This window comes from Nicotiana sylvestris, chromosome 8 (genome assembly GCF_000393655.2).
Source record: "Nicotiana sylvestris chromosome 8, ASM39365v2, whole genome shotgun sequence".
In the NCBI taxonomy this organism is placed as follows: Eukaryota; Viridiplantae; Streptophyta; class Magnoliopsida; order Solanales; family Solanaceae; genus Nicotiana; species Nicotiana sylvestris.
This window is the reverse complement of record NC_091064.1, coordinates 160,988,559-161,011,384: the sequence shown is the minus strand read 5'-3', so window position 1 is coordinate 161,011,384 and position 22,826 is coordinate 160,988,559. Positions and strand designations below refer to the sequence as shown.

The 22,826-nt window shown below is 41.1% G+C and overlaps 1 protein-coding gene across 1 annotated transcript; it reads right to left on the bottom strand.

Annotated features, from left to right (window-relative positions):
* Positions 1-858: 858 nt before the first annotated feature.
* On the bottom strand, positions 859-1,320 carry LOC138875919 (uncharacterized). Its single transcript, XM_070154798.1, has one exon. The coding sequence runs from the start codon at positions 1,318-1,320 to the stop codon at positions 859-861; it is 462 nt and encodes a 153-aa protein (XP_070010899.1).
* Between the last annotated feature and the right edge of the window lie 21,506 nt (positions 1,321-22,826).

Sequence of the window (22,826 nt, the reverse complement as noted above, 5' to 3'; positions counted from 1 at the left end):
CAACTGGACTGAACTGAAATTTAGCACTTGGGACGGATCACCGTGATACTTCCGGATCATTGACACATGGAACACCGGATGGACTGCTGATAAACTAGGTGGCAATGCAAGCTTATAAGCCTCCTCTCCTACTATCTCAAGAATCTCAAAAGGCATAACTCTTTTGCCTAGTCTGAGCTATGCGAAGTCGATCCTGAATAATATTGACCTTATCCAAGGCATCCTATACCAAATCTGTACTCAACAATCGAGCCTCCCCCAGCTCGAACCACCCAACTGGCGAACGACGCCGCCTCTTGTATAATGGCTCATGGGGAGCCATCTTAATGCTCGACTGATAGCTGTTGTTGTAGGAAAACTCCACATGCGGCAAGAACTGATCCTAAGAACCTCCGATGTCTATAACACAAGAGCAGAGCATATCCTCCAATATATGAATAGTGCGCTCAGACTGTCTGTCCATCTGAGGATGAAATGTTGTGCTCAACTCAACCTGCATGCCCAACTCACGCTGTACTTCCCTCTAGAAGTGCGAGGTGAACTGCGTACCTCGATTAAAAATGATAGACACGGGCATGCCATGATGACGAACAATCTCGCGGATGTAAATCTCAGCCAACTGCTCTGAAGAATAGGTAACTGCCACAGGAATGAAATGTGCTCACTTGGTCAGCGTATCCATAATAACCCATACCACATCAAACTTCCTCTGAGTTCGTGGGAGCACAACAACAAAATCCATAGTGATACGCTCCCACTTCCGCTCAGGAAAACCACAAGGTCTCTAATGCTCATACTTTACTTGCTGACAATTTAGACACCGAGATACATATGCAACTATATCCTTCTTCATCCTTGTCACCAATAATGCTGCCGCAAATGCTGATACATCTTGGCGGAACCCGGATGAATAGAATACCGGGTAATGTGGGCCTTCTCAAGAATCAACTCAAGAAGTCCATCTACATTGGGCACACAAGCAGGAACCTGCAAACTCAAAACTCCTTCATCTCTAACAGTAACCTGCTTGGCACCTTCGTGATGCACTGTATCTCTAAGGACAAGCAAATGAGGGTCATCATATTGTCGCTCCCTTATGTGCTTAAACAAGGAAGATCGAGCGACAGTACAAGCTAGAACATGACTAGGCTTTGAAACATCCAACCTCACAAACTGATTGGCCAAGCCCTGAACATCTGATGCAAGCGGTCTCTCACCGACTAGAATGTACGCAAGGCTACCTATACTCACTGCCTTTCTACTCAAGGCATCGGCCACCACATTGACCTTCCTGTGATGATAAAAAAATGGTGATATCATAGTCTTTCAATAGCTCCAACCACCTCCTCTGACTCAAATTGAGATCCTGTTTGAACAAATAATACAGGCTCTGATGATCTATAAAAACCTCACAAAACACGCCGTAAAAATAATGCGTCCAGATCTTCAGCGCTGAACAATGGATGCCAGCTCTAGATCGTGAACAAGGTAATTCTCTCATGAACCTTTAATTGCCGTGACGCATATGCAATCACCCTGCCATCCTACATTTGTACTGCTCCAAGCCCAATATGAGATGCATCACAATATACTATATAAAATCCTAAACATGTGGACAATACCAACACTGGTGCCGTAGTCAAAATAGTCTTGAGCTTCTAAAATCTCGCCTCACACTCGTCTGACCATCTGAATGGGGCACCCTTCTGGGTCAACCTTGTCAATGGGGCTACTATAGATGAGAGCCCCTCCAATAACCGATGGTAATAACCCGCCAAACCTATGAAACTCCAAATCTTCATGGCTGAAGTGGGTCTATGCTAGTTCTAAACTGCCTCAATCTTCTTAGAATCCACCTGAATGCCCTTTGTCAATACGACTGTCACGATCCCAGTTCGCCCTCCGTGAACTGTTGTGACAGCACCTAGTCTCTACGACTAGGTAAGCCTAGCAAATGCAGAAAAATGAACTAACTTGCGGAATAAATAATCCAAAGCTAAAAATAACTGAAAGAAACAATATTCAAATTCCGCTCGACATATATATACATAACTTCTCGAAATCTGATACACTATCCCAAAACCCGAAAACCCCCCCGGAAACCCATGAATCCACAAGCTGAGAAAAATACTACATAGCTATAATCTCCGGAATGTCTAACAAACAGAAGTACAGAAGGGTAAAATACTAAAATGTAGGAATAGAAAGATACTCCTCGGTCTGCGGACGCGGCAGATATACCTCGAAGTCCCGTAGAACCGCCTCGCCTCAAGAATGGTAAGCCTGAGTAGAGGTACCTGGATCTGCACATGAAAAACATGCGCAGAAAGGGCATGAGTACACCACAACGGTACTCAGTAAGTGCCAAGCCTAACTTCGGTTTGGTAGTGACAAGGAAGGTTAGGGCCCTACTGATATTAAATAAATATAAAGATGACAGGATAAGATAAGCGGTACAATTAAGAATCTATAGTAAGAATCTACACAGGATAATAAGAGTATAATAACGGAAACAAAGATGAAAACAACCACAAGGAAAGTAACCGGGGATCTCTCGGTATCTCGAGGATCTCTTAGTACCCTCAATATATGCCAGGTATCTCTTGGTATCCCGAGGATCTCTCAGTATCCTCAATATATGCTAGGGATCTCTCGGTATCACAAGGATCTCATGGTATCCTCAATATATGCTAGGGATTTCTTGGTATCCCGAGGATCTCTTGGTATCCTCAATATACGTGTCAGGAATCTATTAGTATCCCGCACCTCAGTCCAGATCATAAATACGTACAGGGGATCTCCCGGGATGTCGTCCCGTAGTCCCAAATTAAAAACATATAGAAGCAACACAAGAATACTCAATTAAATGCATATTTCGTACCAAGTAAGAAGTTAATTGTAACCTAACATGCTTCACGTAGTGCAATTAAAGCAGTTTAAGCAAATAGGAAATTAAGTCAACTAAACATGCTTTTCTAAACTACAACAGGCTAAATTCGCAAGTAGGGTAAAGCAGGAAAAAGGAACTCAATTGAAATACTTAAAGTAAAACCGGATTTTCAACAATTACCTCAAGTACGCACTCCTCACCTCACGTACAAGACATTTCAATTACCAAATATATCATATCCTAAGGGGAAGGTCCCCCACACAAGGTTAGACAAGCCACTTACCTCGAACCGGCTCAATATCAACCCAACACCACGTCTTTGCCACGAGTACTCGACTCCAAATGGCCCAAATCTATTAAATTCAATTGAATAATATAAATAACACTTCAAGTAACTGATTCTACAATTAAATTCTATGCTAATACGCGAAATTATGTAAAATGACCAAAATGCCCCTTGGGCCCACATCTCGGAATCGGGTAAAATTTACATTTTCAGACACCCCGTACTCTCATGAGTCTATACATAATAAGAACACTGAAATCTGAGTCCAATTGGCCCCTCAAATCCTCATTTAAAAGTCTCTTAAACTCAAGCCCTAATTACCCATTTTCCCAAATTTTTCACCATTAGTCTGGTATTTAATCACATAAAAACGAGTTATGAAGTCAAAAATATTACCTCCAAGTTATTCCCCTTGAATCCCTCTTCAACCCTCTTCAAAAAACTTCAAAATTGCCTAACAATGGAGGAAACTAGGCTAAAATTCGCTTAATAACCCTTTTTAAACATTCTGCCTAGGTATTTTAATTTCTTCTTCGCGAACGCGGTCAAGTCCTCGCGTTCGCGAAGCACAAAAATTCGTTGACCAAAAGTCCTTTTACACGAACGCGACATTGCTCTCGCGAACGCGATGCTTCCACTGACCAGCCCTTTTCAAATGTGTTACACCTTTCGCGAACGCGAAGAGCAATTGCACCTCGAACCCAGCTAACCACTTCCTTCTACGCGAACGTATACCCTTACCGCGAACGCGATGCACAAACATCACCACCCTTCTCGAACGCGGAGACTTCCTCGCGAATGCGAAGACAAAATTCCATCAACCCACCACTGACTCTTTGCGAACGCAAGGGTCCACTCGCGAACGCGAAGAGTAAATATCTGCAACAGCTGAACCTGCAATTCTGCAACTTTTTAACAACTAAAAATGATCCGTTAAGCATCCGAAATACACCCGATGCCCCCGGGACCTCAACCAAGGGAACCAACATATCCTAAAACCATATTCAAACTTGTACAAATCTTCAAAACACCTCAAACGACATCAAATCAACCAAAACACATCGGATTCAAGCCTAGGCTTTCCAAAATCTTCCAAATTATTCCCCTTGAATCCCTCTTCAACCCTCTTCAAAAAGCTTCAAAATCACCTAAGAATGGAGGAAACTAGGCTAAAATTCGCTTAATAACCCTTTTTAAACATTCTGCCTAGGTATTTTAATTCCTTCTTCGCGAACGCGGTCAAGGCCTCGCGTTCGCGAAGCGCAAAAATTCGTTGACCAAAAGTCCTCTTACGCGAACGCGACATTGCTCTCGCGAACGCGATGCTTCCACTGACCAGCCTTTTTCAAATGTGTTACACCTTTCGCGAACGCGAAGAGCAATTGCACATCGAACCCAGCTAACCACTTCCTTCTACGCGAACGTGATACCCTTCCCGCGAACGCGATGCTCAAACATCACTTCCCTTCTCGAATGCGGAGACTTACTCGCGAATGCGAAGACAAAATTCAATCAACCCACCACTGACTCTTTGCGAACGCAAGGGTCCACTCGCGAACGCGAAGGGTAAATATCTGCAACAGCTGAACCTGCAATTCTGCAACTTTCTAACAACTAAAAATGATCCGTTAAGCATCTGAAACACACCCGATGCCCCCGGGACCTCAACCAAGGGCACCAACATATCCTAAAACCTTATTCAAACTTGTAAAAATCTTCAAAATACCTCAAACGACATTAAATCAACCAAAACATATCGGATTCAAGCCTAGGCTGTCCAAAATCTTCCGAATTATGTTTTTGATCAAAAGACAACCAAAACACATTCGAATGACCTAAAATTTTGCACACACATCCCAAATGACATAACAGAACTACTGCAACTCTTGGAATTACATTCCGAGCCTCAGATCAAAATCTCACTATCGAACCGGAAACTTCAAAAATTCAACTTTCGACATTTCAAGCCTAAATTAGTTACGGACCTCCAAAAGACAATCCGAACACGCTACTAACCCCAAAATCATCCAACAGAGCTAACGGAACCATCGAATTTCCATTCCAAGGCCATCTTCACACTGTTCCAACTACAGTCAACTTTCTAACACTTAAGCTCTCATTTAGGGACTAAGTGTCCCAATACTCTCTGAAACTAAAAAAAGAACATCCCGGCAAATTACATTAGCAGAAATAAACTTGGGGAAAGTAGTTAATAGGGGATCGGGGCGTTAATTCTTAAGACGACCAGCTGGGTCGTCACATCCTCCTACACTTAAACATTTATTCGTCCTCGAATGAGAATAGAGATATACTTGAAGTAGTGAAAAGATGAGGGTAACGGGTGCACATATCCTGCTCGGTCTCCCAGCTTTCATCCTCGACTGACTGACCCCGCCATTGGACCTTCTCTGATGCAATGTTCTTTGACTTCAGCTTTCTAACCTGCCTGTCCAATATTGCCATTGGCTCCTCAACATAAGATAGATCCTTGTCCAACTAGACTGAACTGAAATCCAACACGTGCGACGGATCACCGTGGTATATCTGCAACATCAAAACATGAAATATCAGATGAATTCTTGCCAAGCTGGGAGGTAAGGCAAGCTCATAAGCAACCTCCCCAACATGCCTCAATATCTCAAAAGGGGCAATAAACCTCGGACTCAACTTCCCCTTCTTCCCAAATCTCATGACGCCCTTCATAGGAAAAGCTCGAAGCAGAACCCGCTCTCCAACCATATAGGAAACATCACAAACCTTCCGGTCCGCATAACTCTTCTGTCTGGACTGGCCTGTATAGAGTCTATCCTGAATCACCTTAACCTTCTTTAAGGAATCCTAAACCAAGTCTGTGCCCAATAGTCTGGCCTCACCCAGCTCAAACTAACCCATTGGAGATCTGCACCGCATACCATATAAAGCCTTATACAGTGCCATTTGAATGCTGGACTGATAGTTGTTGTTGTAAGCAAACTCCGCCAATGGCAAGAACTGATACCAATACCCTCCAAACTCAATCACACACGCACAGAGCATATCCTCAAGAATCTAAATAGTGCGCTCGGACTTCTTGTCCGTTTGAGGGTGAAATGTTGTACTCAACTCCACCTGAGTACCCAACTCATGCTGAACGGCCCTCCAGAACCGTGATGTAAACTAAGTACCCCTATCTGAGATGATGGACACTGGAATACCATACAAACGAACAATCTACCGAATATTAATCTCCGCCAACTGTTCCGAAGAATAAATAGTGCACACAGGAATAAAATGAGCGGACTTGGTCAGCCGATCCACAATCACCCAAATAGCATCAAACTTTCTCAAAGTTCGTGGGAGCCCAACTACAAAGTCCATGGTGATCCGCTCCCACTTCCACTTCGGAATTTGTATCTGCTAAAGCAACCCACCTGGTCTCTAGTGCTCATACTTCACCTGTTGACAGTTGAGACACCGAGCTACAAATCCAACTATATTTTTCTTTATCCGCCTCCACCAATAATGCTGTCTCAAATCCTGATACGTCTTTGCGACACTCGGATGGATAGAATACCGCGAACTATGGGCCTCCTCTAGAATCAACTCTCGCAGCCCATCAACATTGGGTACACAAATCCGACCCTGCATCCTTAATACCCCATCGTCCCCAATGGTCACATCTCTAGCATAACCGTGCTGAACCTTGTCCTTGAGGACAAGCAAATGAGGGTCATCATACTGCCGCTCCCTGATACGATCAAATAAGGAAAACCGAAAAACTACGCAAGTTAGAACCCGAATGGGCTCTGAAAGATCCAATCTCACAAACTGCTAGTTAAGGCCTGAACATCCATCGCCATAGGAGCTTCTGATATTGGTAAATATGCCAAACTCCCCAAACTCTCTGCCCGATGACTCAAGGCATCAACCAGTACATTGGCCTTGCTAGGGTGATACAAAATAGTGATGTCGTAATCCATCAGCAACTCCAACCACCTCCTCTGGCACAAATTTAGATCCTTTTGCTTGAACAAATGCTACAAGCTCCGATGGTTAGTATAAATATCACAGGGAACACCGTATAAGTAATGGCGCCAAATCATTAGGGCATGAACAATGGCAGCTAACTCAAGGTCATAAATAAGGTAGTTCTTCTTATGTATCTTCAACTGTCTAGGCATGTAGGCAATCACCCTACCGTCCTGCATCAACACCGCTCCGAGGCCAACCCTCGAGGCATCACAATAGACCGTATATGACCCCGAACCTGTAGGCAGTATCAAAATTGGGGCTATGGTCAAAGCTGTCTTGAGCTTCTGAAAGCTCGTCTCACACTCCTCCGTCCATTGAAATAGAGCACCCTTCTGGGTCAACCTAGTCATAGGGAAAGCAATCGATGAAAACCCCTCCATAAAACGATGGTAGTAACCCGCCAAACCAAGGAAACTACGGATCTCTATAGCTGAGGATGGTCTGGGCTAACTCTGCATGGCCTCTATCTTCTTCGGATCCACCTGAATACCCTCACTCGATACCACGTGGCCTAAGAATGCCACTGAATCCAACCAAAACCCAAACTTCGAGAATTTAGCATATAACTTCTTCTCTCTTAGAGTCTGAAGCACAATCCTCAGGTGCTGCTCATGATCTTCCTGACTCCGGGAATACACTAGAATATCATCAATAAAGACAATGATGAAAGAGCCAAGATACGGCCGAAACACACTGTGCATCAAATGCATAAAGGATGCTGGGGCATTGGTCAGCCCAAATGACATAACAAGGAACTCGTAATGGCCATACCGAGTCCTAAAAGTAGTCTTCGGGATATTTGGCTCCTGAATCTTCAACTGATGGTAACCTGAGCGCAAGTCAATCTTAGAAAATACCCATGCTCCCTGAAGCTGGTCAAATAGATCATCAATATAAGGCAAAGGATAACTGTCTTCACTGTAACCTTGTTCAACTAGCGATAGTCAATACACATACGCATAGAACCATCCTTTTTTCTTCACAAACAAGACAGGAGCACCCCAAGTTGATACACTGGGCCAAATAAAACCCTTATCAAGTAATTCTTGTAACTGATCCTTCAACTCCTTCAACTCAGGAGGAGCCATACGATACGGAGGAATAGAAATGGCCTGAGTGCCCGGCAACAGATCAATGCCAAAATCAATATCTCTATCAGGCGGCATGCCTGGAAGATCAACTAGAAATACGGGAAAATCCCGTACTACTAGGACTGAATCAATTGAAGAGGTATCAACACTGACATCTCTCACATAAGCTAAATACGCGTCACACCCCTTCTCAACCATACGTTGAGCTTTAAGAAAAGAAATTACTCTAATGGGAGTGTGATCTAAAGTACCCCCCCACTCAACACGCGGTACACCTAGCATAGCCAGCATCACACTTTTGGTGTGACAATCAAGAATAGCATAATGGGGCAACAACCAGTCCATGCCTAAGATAATATCAAAATCAACCATGCTGAGTAACAATAAATTGGCTCTGGTCTTAAAACTACTAAGAGCAACCAAACACGACCGATAAACGCGGTCCACAACAAAAGAATCTTCTACAAGAGTAGAAACATAAATAGGAGAACTCAAAGAATCCCGAGATACACACAAATGCGGAGCAAAATAAGAAGAAACATAAGAGTAAGTAGAGCCTGGATTGAATAGAATCGATGCATCTCTGTGGCAAACCAATATAATACTTGTGATGACAGAATCGGAGGCAACAACCTCGGTACGGGAAGAAAGGGCATAATATCTGGCTTGGCCTCTCCCTTGAGGGTGCCCTCTACCTCCCCGACCTCCATCTGTAGCTGGCTAAGCAAGTGGGATAGCAACTGGAGCTGTAATCATAGCCTGAAAACTCTGCGGGGCACTCTGAGGCTGAGAAGTCTGTGGAGGTGCACTCCTCCCAAGTCTAGGTCAATCCCTCACTATGTGGCATGTGTCACCACACTCAAAACAAACTCTGGGAGGACATGGTAGCTGTGACTGGCTAGGGCCAGGTCTGCTAGACTGACCTCTGAAAGTACCCTACACAGGAGGCGCGCTAGAAACTGGAGGTGCATAATAAGGCTCGTGAGGTCTAGGAGGAGCTGGAATACCACTGGCTGCTGGAAGAGCTGAATGAACAGGACAACTCATATAACCCCTACCATGACGACCTACAGTTGGGGTACAGGCACCAGAATAATGGCCCAACTCTCGAGACCTCTTGGCCTCCCTCTCCTCTTTCTCCCTAGCATGCATACCCTCAATCTTCCTAGCAGTGCTCACCAACTGCTGGTAAGAAATATCCATCTCCAACTCATGAGCCATGCTAGATCTGATGCTGGGAATAAGTCCCTCAATAAACCGGCGAACCCTCTCACAGACAGTTGAAACCAAGGCTGGTACATGTCTAGCCAAGCTAGTGTAACAGACAACATACTATGAAATAGTCATAGCACCCTGGCGCAAATGCTCAAACTCTGCATGCCATGCGTCCCTGAGGCTTTGAGGAACATACTCCCTCAGGAACAAATCTGACAATTGATCCCAAGTCAGTGAAGCAGCCTCATCTAGACTGTCAAGCTCATAGGTGCGCCACCACTCATAAGCGGCTCTTCGAAGCTGGAAGGTAGTGAAAGAAACCCCGCTCGATCCTGAAATACCCATGGTACGGAGAATGCAGTAAAACTCATCAAGAAATTCTAGAGCATCCTCCGATGCTAGACCACTAAATACAGGGGGCTTGTACTTCTTGAATCTCTCAAGCCTCAACTGCTCATCCTCGGAAGCCGCTGCCCTGTCCGCGGGCTGAACTGTCACTGTAGGCGGTACAGGAATAATCTTAGGGACCTGCTCAACATGCACTCACTTCTCAGGAGTGCGGGAAGTGGGAGTCTGTGATCCTCCCCCGACCTGAGATGTAGTTACAGCAAGGGGAAGCAACCCTGCCCGAGCCAGAGTGGTATACATGCACATGAACTGTGGCAGAGTCTTCTGAAGAGGTGGAGTAGTAGTAGCAGTAGGCATGTCAGGTGCCTAGACTCCAGTTGGATCTGCTGGCGGTACCTTAGCGGTAGCTGGCGCAGGTGCTCTGGCTGCACCACGTGCGCGTCCTCGACCCCGGCCTCTGATGGCTGCAGTAAGGGGCGCAGGTGCCTAATCATCTCGAATAGCACGTGTCCTCACCATCTATGAGAGAATAGAAGAAAGAGGTTTAGAATTGTGATGTCAAAATATCGCACGACAAGAAAATCAAATGAAGTGGAATTTTCCTAACAATTACATAGCCTATCGTAGATAAGTACAGACGTCTCCGCACCGATCAGCGATACTCTAATAAACCGGTTTGTGATCTATGAATCCTATGAACCTAGAGCTCTGATACCAACTTGTCACCTCCCCAGTTTTCCCTCCACGAACTGCAGTGATGGCACCTAGTTTCTACGACTAGGTAAGCCTAACAAATGCGGAAAAATGAACTAACTTGCGGAATAAATAATCCAACGCTGAAAACAACTAAAAGAAACAATATTCAAATGCCGCTCGGCATATATATACATAACTTCTCAAAATCTGATACATTATCCCAAAACCCGGACACCCACGGATCCACAAGCTGAGAAAAACAATACATAGCTCTAATCTCTGGAATGTCTAACAAACAGAAGTACATAAGGGCTAAATACTAAAATGAAAGAATAGAAAGATACTCCTCGGTCTGCGGACGTGAAAGATATACCTCGAAGTCCCGTAGAATCGCCTCGCCTCAAGAATGGTAAGCCTGAGTAGAGGTACCTGGATCTGCACAAGAAAAACATGCGCAGAAAGGGTATGAGTACACCACACTGGTACTCAGTAAGTGCCAAGCCTAACCTCGATTGGGTAGTGACGAGGAAGGTCAGGGCCCTACAAATATTAAATAAATATAAAGATAACATGATAAGATAAGCGGTACTATTTAGAATCTACAGTAAGAATCTACACAGGATAATAGGAGTACAACAACAGAAACAGAGATGAAAACAATCACAAGGAAAGTAATCGGGGATCTCTCAGTATCCCGAGGATCTCTTAGTACCCTCAACATATGCCAGGGATCTCTTGGTATCCCGAGGATCTCTCGGTATCCTCAATATATGCTAGGGATCTCTCGGTATCCCGAGGATCTCTTGGTATACTCAATATATGATAGGGATCTCTCGGTATCCCGAGGATCTCTTAGTATCCTCAATATACGTGCCAGGGATCTCTTGATATCCCGCACCTCAGTCCAGATCATAAATACGTACAGGGGATATCCCGGGATGCTGTCCTTTAGTCACATATTATAAACACATAGAAGCAACACAAGAATACTCAATTAAAGGAAAATTTCGTGCCAAGCAAGCAGTTAATTCTAACCTAACATGCTTCACGCAATGCAACTAAAGCAGTTTAAGCAGATAGGACATTAAGTCAACTAAACAAGCTTTTCTAAACTACAACAGGCTAAATTCGCAAGTAGGATAAAGCAGGAAAAAGGAACTCAATTGAAATACTTAAAGTAAAATTGGATTTTCAACAATTAGTTCAAGTACGCACTCGTCACCTCACGTAAAAGGCATTTCAACAACCAAATATATCATATCCTAAGGGGAAGGTCCCCCACACAAGGTTAGATAAGCCACTTACCTCGAACCGGCTCAAAATCAACCCAACACCACATCTTTGCCATGAGTACTCAACTCCAAATGGCCCAAATATATTAAATTCAATTGGATAATGTAAATAACACTTCAAGTAACTGATTCTACAATTAAATTCTACGCTAATACGCGAAATTATGTAAAATGACCAAAATGCCCCTCGGGCCCACGTCTCGGAATCGGGTGAAATTAATATTTTTAGAAACCCCGTACTCTCATGAGTCTATACATAATAAGAACACTGAAATCGGAGTCCAATTGGCCCCTCAAATCCTCATTTAAAGGTCTCTTAAACTCAAGCTCTAATTACCCATTTTTCCCAAATTTTCCACCACTAGTCAGGTATTTAATCACATAAAAATAAGTTATGAAGTTAAAAACGTTACCTCCAAGTTATTCCCCTTGAATCCCTCTTCAACCCTCTTCAAAAGAGCTTCAAAATCGCCTAACAATGGAGGAAACTAGGCTAAAATTCGCTTAATAACCCTTTTTAAACATTCTGCCTAGGTATTTTAATTCCTTCTTCGCGAACGCGGTCAAGGCCTCGCGTTCGCGAAGCACAAATATTCGTTGACCAAAAGTCCTCTTACACGAATGCGACATTGCTCTCGCGAACGCGATGCTTCCACTGACCAGCCTTTTTCAAACGTGTTACACCTTTCGTGAACGCGAAGAGCAATTGCACCTCAAATCCAGCTTACCACTTCCTTCTACGCGAACGCGATACCCTTCCCGCGAATGCGATGCTCAAACATCACCACCCTTCACGAACGCGAAGACAAAATTCCATCAACGCCCCACTGACTCTTTGCGAACGCGAGGGTCCACTCGCGAACGCGAAGGGTAAATATCTGCAACAGCTGAACCTGCAATTCTGCAACTTTTTAACAACTAAAAATCATCCGTTGAACATCCGAAACACACCCGATGACCCCGGGACCTCAACCAAAGGCACCAACATATCCTAAAACCTTATTCAAACTTGTACAAATCTTCAAAACACCTCAAACGACATCCAATCAACCAAAACACATCGGATTCCAGCCTAAGCTTTCCAAAATCTTTCGAACAACATTTTTGATCAAAAACCCAACCAAAACACGTCCGAATGACCTAAATTTTACACACACATCCCAAATGACATAACGGAACTACTTCAACTCTCGAAATTCCATTCCGACCCTCAGATTTAAATCTCACTATCGAACCGGAAACTTTCAAAATTCAACTTTCGGTATTTCAAGCCTAAATTAGTTACGGACCTCCAAAACACAATCCGAACACGCTCCTAACCCCAAAATAAACCAACGGAGCTAACGGAACCATCAGATTTCCATTCCGAGGCCGTCTTCACACTTTTTCAACTACGGTCAACTTTCCAACACTTAAGCTCTCATTTAGGGACTAAGTGTCCCAAAACTCCCCGAAACTCAAATCTGAACATCCCAGCAAATCACATTAGTAGAAATAAACTTGGGTAAAATAGTTAATAGGGTATCGGCGTGTTAATTCTTAAGACAACCGGCCGGGTCGTCACAATAGTGTGCCCCAAGAAAGTGATTGAGCCCAACCAAGACTCGCACTTTGAAAACTTGGCATATAACTGGCTGTCTCTCAGAGTTCGAAGTACAATACGAAGATGCTGCTCGTGCTTCTCTCTACTACGAGAGTAGATCAAGATATAATCAATAAACACAATCACAAAGGAATCAAATATGGCTTGAACACCCGATTCATCAAATCCATAAATGATGCTGGGGCATTTGTCAACCCAAATGACATTACTAGAAACTCAAAATGCCCATATCGAGTCTGAAAAGTTGTCTTAGGAACATCGGATGCCCTAATCTTCAACTGACGGTAGCTAGATCTCAAATCAATCTTTGAAAACATCCTGGCACCTTGAAGCTGATCAAATAAGTCATCAATCCTTGGAAATGGATACTTGCTCTTGATGGTGACTTTGTTTAAGTGCCGATAATCTATGCACATACTCATCGACCCATCCTTCTTCTTCACGAACAACATGGGCGCACCCAAAGGTGAGACACTAAGTCTAATGAAGCACTTATCAAGCAGATCTTGCAACTGCTCCTTCAATTCTTTCAACTCTAGCGGGCCTATACGATATGGCCGAATAGAAATGGGCTGAGTGCCCGGAGCCAAATCAATACAGAAGTTAATATCTCTATCAGGTGGCATCCCCGACAAATCTGCAGGGAACACCTCTAAAAACTCATGAACAACTGGTACTAAATCCATGGAAGGAACCTCCGCACTAGAATCACGGACATAAGCCAAATAAGCTAGACACCTCTTCTCGACCATATGTCGAACATTCACATAATAGATAACCCTGCTGGTAGAATGGCCAGGAGTCCATCTCTATTATAATCGAGGCAATCCCAGCAAGGCTAAGGTCACCATCTTGGCATGACAATCCAATATAGCATGATAAGGTGACAACCAATCCATGCCCAAAATGACATCAAAATCAACCATATCCAGAAGTAGAAGATCTATGCTAGTTTCAAGACTCCCAACAGTAACCATACACGAACGATAGACACAATTAACAATAGAATCTCCCACATGTGTGGGCACATACACAGGAGCACTCAAAGAATCATGAGGCACAACTAGATATGAAGCAAAATAGGATGACACGTAGGAATAAGTAGAGCCCCAATGAAATAGAACTAAAGCATCTCTATAGCAAACTGAAACAATGCCTGTAATAACAACGTTAGATGACTCAGCCTCAGGCCTTGCTGGGAAAACATAACATCGGGGATGAGCCCCACTGTTGATACACAATTTTTCCCATAATATTTCAGACTATGCGTGGGCATCAATTAGTATTTTTTATTCAATTTCTGCATTTTTTAAAATATCTTAATTAATTTCTCCCAGCATTTATTTTATAAAACAATCACTAAATTGCATCACAAAATAGTTTTAATAATTTTTGTGGCTTAATTTTATCATTTGCATTCGTATTAAGTTTCAATTGTTGCACAAATAGCCACATCTATATTTTAGGATACAATTGCAGTTACTTTGTAATTACAGCCTATGCATGCATAATTACCTTATTTTACCGAAAAATAGTCTTTTATATTTTTTAAATAGTAAGTAATTACTTTAAAATATTTCCATGCATTAAAATTATTTTTTATAATGTATTAACCATTTTGTAAATTGTTTTAACAATTAATTACGTATTTAAAAAAATAGCCTTTTTCATTAAAAACTTAGCCTATTAACTAGCCCAATTTTGAACTCCTTAAACTAACCCAGAAACCCCAGGCCCAATACCCATCTGCCCCAACCAAATACCCGAACAAATCCTGGTTGTTGATCGTTTTGATCAACGGTCCAGGTTTTCCCCTTCCTAAATTAAACCTAATGACCCCCAAACCTTCTTATTTACCTCACCTCCCCGCCATCACCTAATCCTCTCATCTATCAAATGTTCTCAATTCTAAATCCTAATCGGACCTCGCCATCACTCATCTATGGCCATCCATGGTGGTTTCTCACCACCCCAAGCCTCTAATGGCTTCCCTTGTACTGGTATCACCATCTCCAAGTTCCTCAAGGGACCAGGGCTAGTCTACTTGTGTCTATGGCCCTTTCTAGTCTGTTTCAGGCTACTCCGTTTGATTTCGAGTAAGATCTTCCTATATCGCCTTAGATCTATGGGTTTCTAAGCTTGCTTCTTCAACTCTGTGTTATTCTTCTCGAAAACCCTAAATTCTTCCTTCTGAACTTCCTAGATCTGTACAGACCTGATATGTTTGGACCTATTTCATATGTTTTTTTTACAAAAAAAAACCTTCTTATTTTTACAAGGACCTTCTAATTTTCGAATGGTTTTCCATTTTCCTAAACTAGGGTTTCCCGAATTTTTTTTTCTAAAAATGTTTGATAGTTTTGAGTGTTTGATCTTCTACTTCTTATGTGTCTTGACTGATTTCATAAGGTTTGCTCTAACCTTAACTCGTCTATACTAAAAGCCTAATTTTTGACATTTTTGTTTGATTTCTGAGTTACTTATGTGCTGACTTTGTCCTTGCTTTAGTTCTTGTGATCTTTCTTTAGCCTAATTCGATATCTCATGATTTTTATCCTAATGTTCCTTTACTAAGGTTTTTGGTTCGACTTTTCAATTGATTATATGTGTCTATATTCATTTTTTTCCTATTTATGGTAAACTTATATTTTCACCCTTAAATCAGTGTTAATTTGGATTCTCGATTTATCAATTTGTTTCCTGACTATTCCTTTCTTGCCTTATTTGAAATTGTCTGCAATACTTGCTGACTCTTTACATGATTCCTTTCTTTAATTAAACCTTTGACTCTCTATTTTGATGTCCTTTGTTTAATTTGATCTCCTTTCCTTAATAAGATCTCTGATTCTTACTTATTTACTTGGTCTAGTTGAACCTGTTGCTTTATTTAGTCCCTGTAATTACCGTTGGTTGATTTTTCCTTAATTAAGGGAGAAAACTATGCTGAATCTTTGTGTAATTGATTTTGAAATTCCTTGATTACTGATTGTTGATTGCTTTACCTTATTTGCTTAACTCTTGATTACTATGTAAACTCCCTCTTATTTTAACTTCTGGACACAAACATATAGTTTGAAACTACCACTTTTACACTCTAAAAGGCTCTCTCTACTCTCCTTGCTACTTATGATCTCTGTTGTTCTAGCCGGCTGCAAGCCAAGGCTGGAAATTTCACAATAACTTTCTCACATCTTGTGCTTTTCATTTTTTAACTAGGTATGCTTCTGATTAATTTTAAGAATCAAAACCTATGTGTTTACTTATTGCTTTAGTCCATATGTCCTGAGTCCATTCTTGCCCCTGTTTACTACTTACCCAGCATACCTAATATTGCCTATTCAAATTTGTAATTAACATGTTTCTACTTTACTTGCTTGTTTGCTATCTTGTTTAACATGTCTACATATGAAACCAAGCCTGTTTGACTGACTACTATTTATCTAGAATGCTTATACTCTGCCTTTGTGTACTTGCCTAGCATGCCCATCTAAGTCTTTTTCCTGTTCTGCCTTACTCCTGCTAAGTTAATTACTCTCCCTAGAATGGCTTCAACATGTTTTGCTGTGATCTTTGCTGCATGACCTGCATTCTGCCTACTAGTTCGATAGAACCCCCTCAAAACTCTATGTTTCATGTTGTTTGTGTGCTCTATTAAGGTGTACTCTCTATGTTCCCAATCCCTCTTCCTTTGTGTGAAGGTTACTTGCCAAAGTACTCTCTAAAACTGTTTGTTCTATGACTTATATTCTGATTGCAAATTGTTCCTTTACACTTTCCTCAAATTGTTTTATCACTAATGATTTTCAGAAGTTCTTTTCAGTCTTAAGGCCTTTCTTTTAAACTCTTTCAAAACATTATGCATTTTCGCTTACTCCTAGAATACTAGGTCCTGCCCCTTTGATATGTGTAGTGCTTAAAGACCCTTGAAATCTCTTTGAACTCATGCATATCAGGGCTGGTACTTCCACATTGCACAATAATCAGTTGTTATTTGAGAAAGGTCTAGGTGTGAGCACTTCCCGGGATCCTTGAGGTCCTTAGGGAACTCTAACACGCCTAGACATTAGTTATGGAACTTTGGGCATTAGAGACTATTGGAGTCTTGAAATCACTTTGGGCCTACTTCAGGCTCCCTATAGCTTAATTTCTATTCTATTTATGTAATTTTGTTAATCATTGGCCTGTAATAATTAATTGTAAGCAAACAGTGGGGTGATTAGTGAAAAGGGGAGGGCAGTTGTATATTGTGGGTAAATTGGGTATAGAACATGCTTATAGGGTCTATTTTGATTCAAATGTGTTTGTTAGATAATATGCCTATAGGATCTGCTTGGGTTTAAATAAATTTTGCATGTTTTACTTTCACATAATTAGAAGCCATGCCTATAGGATCTGAATCAACTTTATAATTAGATATCATGCCTATAGGGTGTAAAGTAGTTGAAGTTCAGTTTCCATTGCAGCATGCATTCAAATTCGTCTCCTTAGAAATCATGCCTATAAGATCAAAACCGACTTTTACTAATTAGATACCATGCCTATAGGATTTAAAATCAGTTGTAATAGAAATCATACCTATACGATCTAAAACCATTGTAGTTAGATTTAAAATAAGTTTGACTCGTGCTCGCCAGTTCTAAATCAGATTAAATAACCTACTTTTTGGTGTTACTCAATATCACTAGAAAGCATGCCTTAGGACCCAAGTTGCCCGTTTAAATTTTTTTTACTGTTTTACTGCATTCCTAATTAGTTATAGATATCGTGCTCATAGGACATCACCATTACACGCCTAGACAAGCCTATAGGACGATTAAATCCTGCAACTGTAAAACTGTGTTCTGTTATCTGTGACTGCTCATAATCAACAGGTCTAAAATCAGTAGGCAAGATGAATAGGTCTTTGACACTTTGGTCCAACTTCAGTACTGCATATTCTCTGCTCACCTAGATATCATGCTATAAGGTTTTCTCTTAAATACCTAAAACTGTTGTTTGAGACATGCACTTACTTTTTCTGTTTGTGGAGGTAAATGTGAGCCTTTAATTGTTCCCTCTTTAAATGCAGTCCTAATTGTTTTGATTGGCGCCTAGATTTTTCTCCTTTAAGTACTTTATGATTGTCTAGAACTACCTAAATTAGAGGTTCTAAATACCTCCAGGGCCACCAGGAAGGGACAGGTAGTGCACGCATAGGATATCTTTCAAAGTTTCTAGAACGCTTTAGGCTATGACCAAGGGGAGGGAATTGGGTAGTAAGGATATGATGACTACGCGCTAATGTCACGTGTAACCCCTCATTGAGGAGTGATTACAGGGCATAGTGTGGGTATGATTCTGTAGGCTAACCAACCTAGGACCCTTCTTTCCCAACTCCTGTTGTTTAAATAAATTTACTTTTCTTTTTATATGTGCAACTTGTTCAAGCCTTTTCCTTGTTTCATTATTTGAATCATACATTGCTTAGAATGTCAAAACATGTCTTTACTTGCAAATACTTGTTAAAACTGTTTATTTATTAAAATGACTAATTCACATAGTTTAAGTTTGGCCGGAACCCACCGTTGTGGACCGCGAGGGGTGCCTAACACCTTCCCCTCAAGGTTATTTCAAGCCCTTACCCTAAATCTCTGGTAATGCAAACTATTCCATGATTTAATTTCTCAAGGTGCCCTAACGCACCATAATACGTTAGGTGGAGACTCTTCAAATACCCATATCCCAAAAAGAAACGAGTTATTCCCCTCATGAATGTCGAAACCCGGACTTCCCTGTCAAAAAAGAGAAAAGGGGCGCGACAACATGGCGACTCTGCTGGGGATATTTTAGGCTCTTACCATAACGAAATTATCTTTTGTGAATTAGTCCAAGCATGCTCTATCCCACATACCCTTTCCCCTTATTTGAATTTAACTGTCTATTTTCAAGCATTTATGATTCTTTTATTCCGGAAACTGACTTGTCTCTTTGTTTTCTTTTCTGTATCTGTCTTTCAATTATTTAAATACTACATTTATCATTTTCTTACATGCAAATACTTGACAACATGCTATTTATTGTTGCATAAATCATGCTCAACATCATACTCCACTCGTGCGTAATTAATCCTATAGCAACGCTTGATGAGTGTTTGCATTCTTCCCATATTGTGAGCACGTGATTTTTGTTTCGCACGACAATCGCTCCAAAAGGAAGTAAAAAATAAAATTGGTCCTGCTGTACAATTTTTGGATTTCTGTGCGGCACTTTGTTGATTTATTTGTGACTTTGGCCCATTTTATTTATTTACTTTATTAAAACAAAATTGAAAAATGTGTACGTGTCATGCATAATTTGAACCGTAACATGGTTTAAATAGAAAGGCATAAACATGCATCTTTGTCCGTGATTTTGTTTTGTTTGATTTTACTTGTTTTGAAATATTTTAGTGTGTGTGCAAATAATTGTATTGAGTGTGTATTTAATTTTAATGTGATTTTTAGTTTAGTTTTGTTTAAAATAAAAGGAAATAAATAATAAAATAAAAAAAAATATGAAGAGAGGACCCTTTCCCTTCCGGACTTGGGCCAATTTTAACAAAATTGGCCCAAACAAACAGCCCAAAACCAGGCCTGCCCGGTCCAACACCACCTGATACCCAGGACATCCAAACGACAACGTTTTAACCCAGTATGATCTGGGCCGTTGATCTCAGATTGATCAACGGCCAAGATCAATCCCCCGTAACCCACCAACAAACCCGACCCGTCTCACCCGGACCGACCCCAAACCTTTATCCTTGAAACGACGTCGTCCCTGTTTAGCCAAAGGATCCTGGCCCTTCATCTCATCTCATCCAACGGCCAGGATCCATTTGCTCACTAACTATATAAACTCCTAACACTACCCTGCCCCCCTATCCAAACCCCAGCCTTCATCGTCTTCACCATAATCCCCAAACCCTAGAGCCACCCCTGTAACCCTTCACCATGAAAACCGGCGGCATGAACGCCGGTGACCTCGCCATGAACACCATAGAACCCCCTCACCACCCTGAACATAGACCTGTTAACCGTTTGGTTCGAATCACCCCCCAGGTCCTCGAATCTTCATTTGAAGATTCGAGTCAAAACTCGATCTACACCAACCAACCCCAGCTTCATACCAGACACTCCCCGGACCCTCCTCGTGACTAAACCATACTTGGTTTGGTCCGAATCTAACTAGGGAAGCACGAATATTAGATCTGAGTTTTGAAAAAACAAGGTCCCTCGTCACTGGTTCAAACCGGTTCAAACCAAAGAGGTTAAGGTCTGATGGACTTTAATCAAATTGTTTCTCATTTGAGAAACCCTTCGATTAAAGTCCGTTCAGCCTTAAGAAAGTTTGTCCGAGTCCGAGTTTGATGTTTTGATTTTTCAAGGTTTAAGGTGAGTTTTCTTTCTTTCCTTTATTTGTTTTAGTCCGTATGATTGTTTTAAAAGTCTGTTCATATTTGTTTTAATTTTATCAACTTTTGTTTGTCCACTTTGTTCGAACCTCTGTGTTTGTCTGAATCCCTCCCCTCCAATTCTAATAAGGCATGTGTATTGGTTGTATTCCAAATTTGTACTGACTAACTAATTCCTCGAAGTACAATTCTGTTTTAATTAGTATAAGTTGAGTCATGTGTCCCATACTTCTGAATGTCTGATTTTGGTTACGATTGTGTATGTTAATGCTAATATAGTCGAGTCGACATGAGTCGTCAATTAGTTTCAACTGTCTGAGCATAGTAAATCGATTTGCTTCTGTTGAACATTTGTTGAACCAATTAAAAACCAATTTTGCTTACTTATAGATTGTTTGAATTGATCAGTTAATGTAAAAATGATTGTTTATGTTTAAATTGGAAGGCATGTGCACTCGTGCACAGCATGTGCATTGGTGCACCTCATGTGCTTTGTGCACAGCCTGTTTTTCTGCATTAAGAAGGCTTTTAAGTTTTAAACAATTTGACAGCATATGCTGTCAGATATATTCTACTGCCCATACCTTGCTTTAAGTTTAAAAAATGTTAAACCTTTTAAAAGTAAGTCTGCCAGGGAATGTTGATGGGGTTTAATACTTGATTAGCTAAAGTTGGATTTGAAATGGAAGGCACATGGGAAGGGTACTGGGATATTCTGAAAACAGGCTGTTAAAAGAGATAGTTTTGAGTCCTATAAAAGGACTGAACCTGAAAGGAAAAAGAAGAGGATTGGAAAAAAGACAGAATCAAAGGGAAAAGAAAAAAAAACACACTGTGAGGAGTTTTAAAAGAGAAAGCTGATAGAGATACACAGAAAAAGCATACAGAGATTAGAGAGAGACATTGGGAGGGAACATCTGAGAGTTCAAATTCTGAAAACAGAAACTGGAAAAGTTTTCTCTTTGATAATCCAAATAGATTTCAAATTGAGGACTAACATTAGAACTTGAAAAGAAAGGAGATAGGGAAAGGGATATCACAAAAATCAGGAATTGTCTTCTCCCTACTGTTTGTTCGATTCTCATTTGGTTCAAACTGTCCAAGTTAGTCCTGTTTTTCCTTCAAGTGTCAGTTAAGTCTATTGTTTGGATTTGTGTTGTTGGCTTCTCCTGGAATTGGATTGCTTGATTTTCTGACTCCGTTACTACTGGGAATTTATCTCATTCTGCCTCTCCTCCATTGGCTTTATTGGTCTCTTGCACTGGGATTTCTGTTCTATTTGGTACCTGCTGTTACTGCTGTTGTTTGGTATCGCTTCTATTGCCCTACTGACCCCTTGCTTCTCCTGTTGTATCCAATATCCAGGTACATACTAAGACTCGCATTTGATGTAACAATGAAAGCATGAATCAAAAGATTTGAAGGAGTTATAATCACCTGTTGTATTGCTTACGAATTGCTTTTTTTTAATGTTGTTAAGATATGCAGTTTCTTGGTCTGTTAGCCTAATAGAGACACATTAGTAAGGTTGTACTTAATTAAAGTTTATGCCCATCTGAAGCTGTGACATTTTATTCGTTTAGTAGTACATAAGATGTAAATACAATCCATGAAATGTGCAGCCATTTTAATACAATTGCTAACTCAAACTCGCCATTTCAGCATGTTTCGAATATGTAGGGGCAAATGTTTGTTTAGATCTAGCTAAAGACAATGCAGTTTCAAACTCTTGAGTTTCAGTTTGCGTGAAGCAGTTTATAGGATGAGTTTAAAATACCATTAGTCGCATTTCCTAACAAGCAATTTTAATTAATCTTGTCTGAATAAGTTAAAGTTAGGGAGCTCTTGTAACAGTCATAGCATTTCATCAATCCCATATACGTTTCTTTTATCAAGTTCAAAGCATGTTTTCATGAGGTACAATGTTTCTTTATTCCGTAAATAATTAATCGGATGATTTAGCTA

Coding starts and splice junctions, on each gene's coding strand:
- LOC138875919 (XM_070154798.1), bottom strand. CDS start 1,320: ATGATATCACCATTTTTTTATCATCACAGGAAGGTCAATGTGGTGGCC.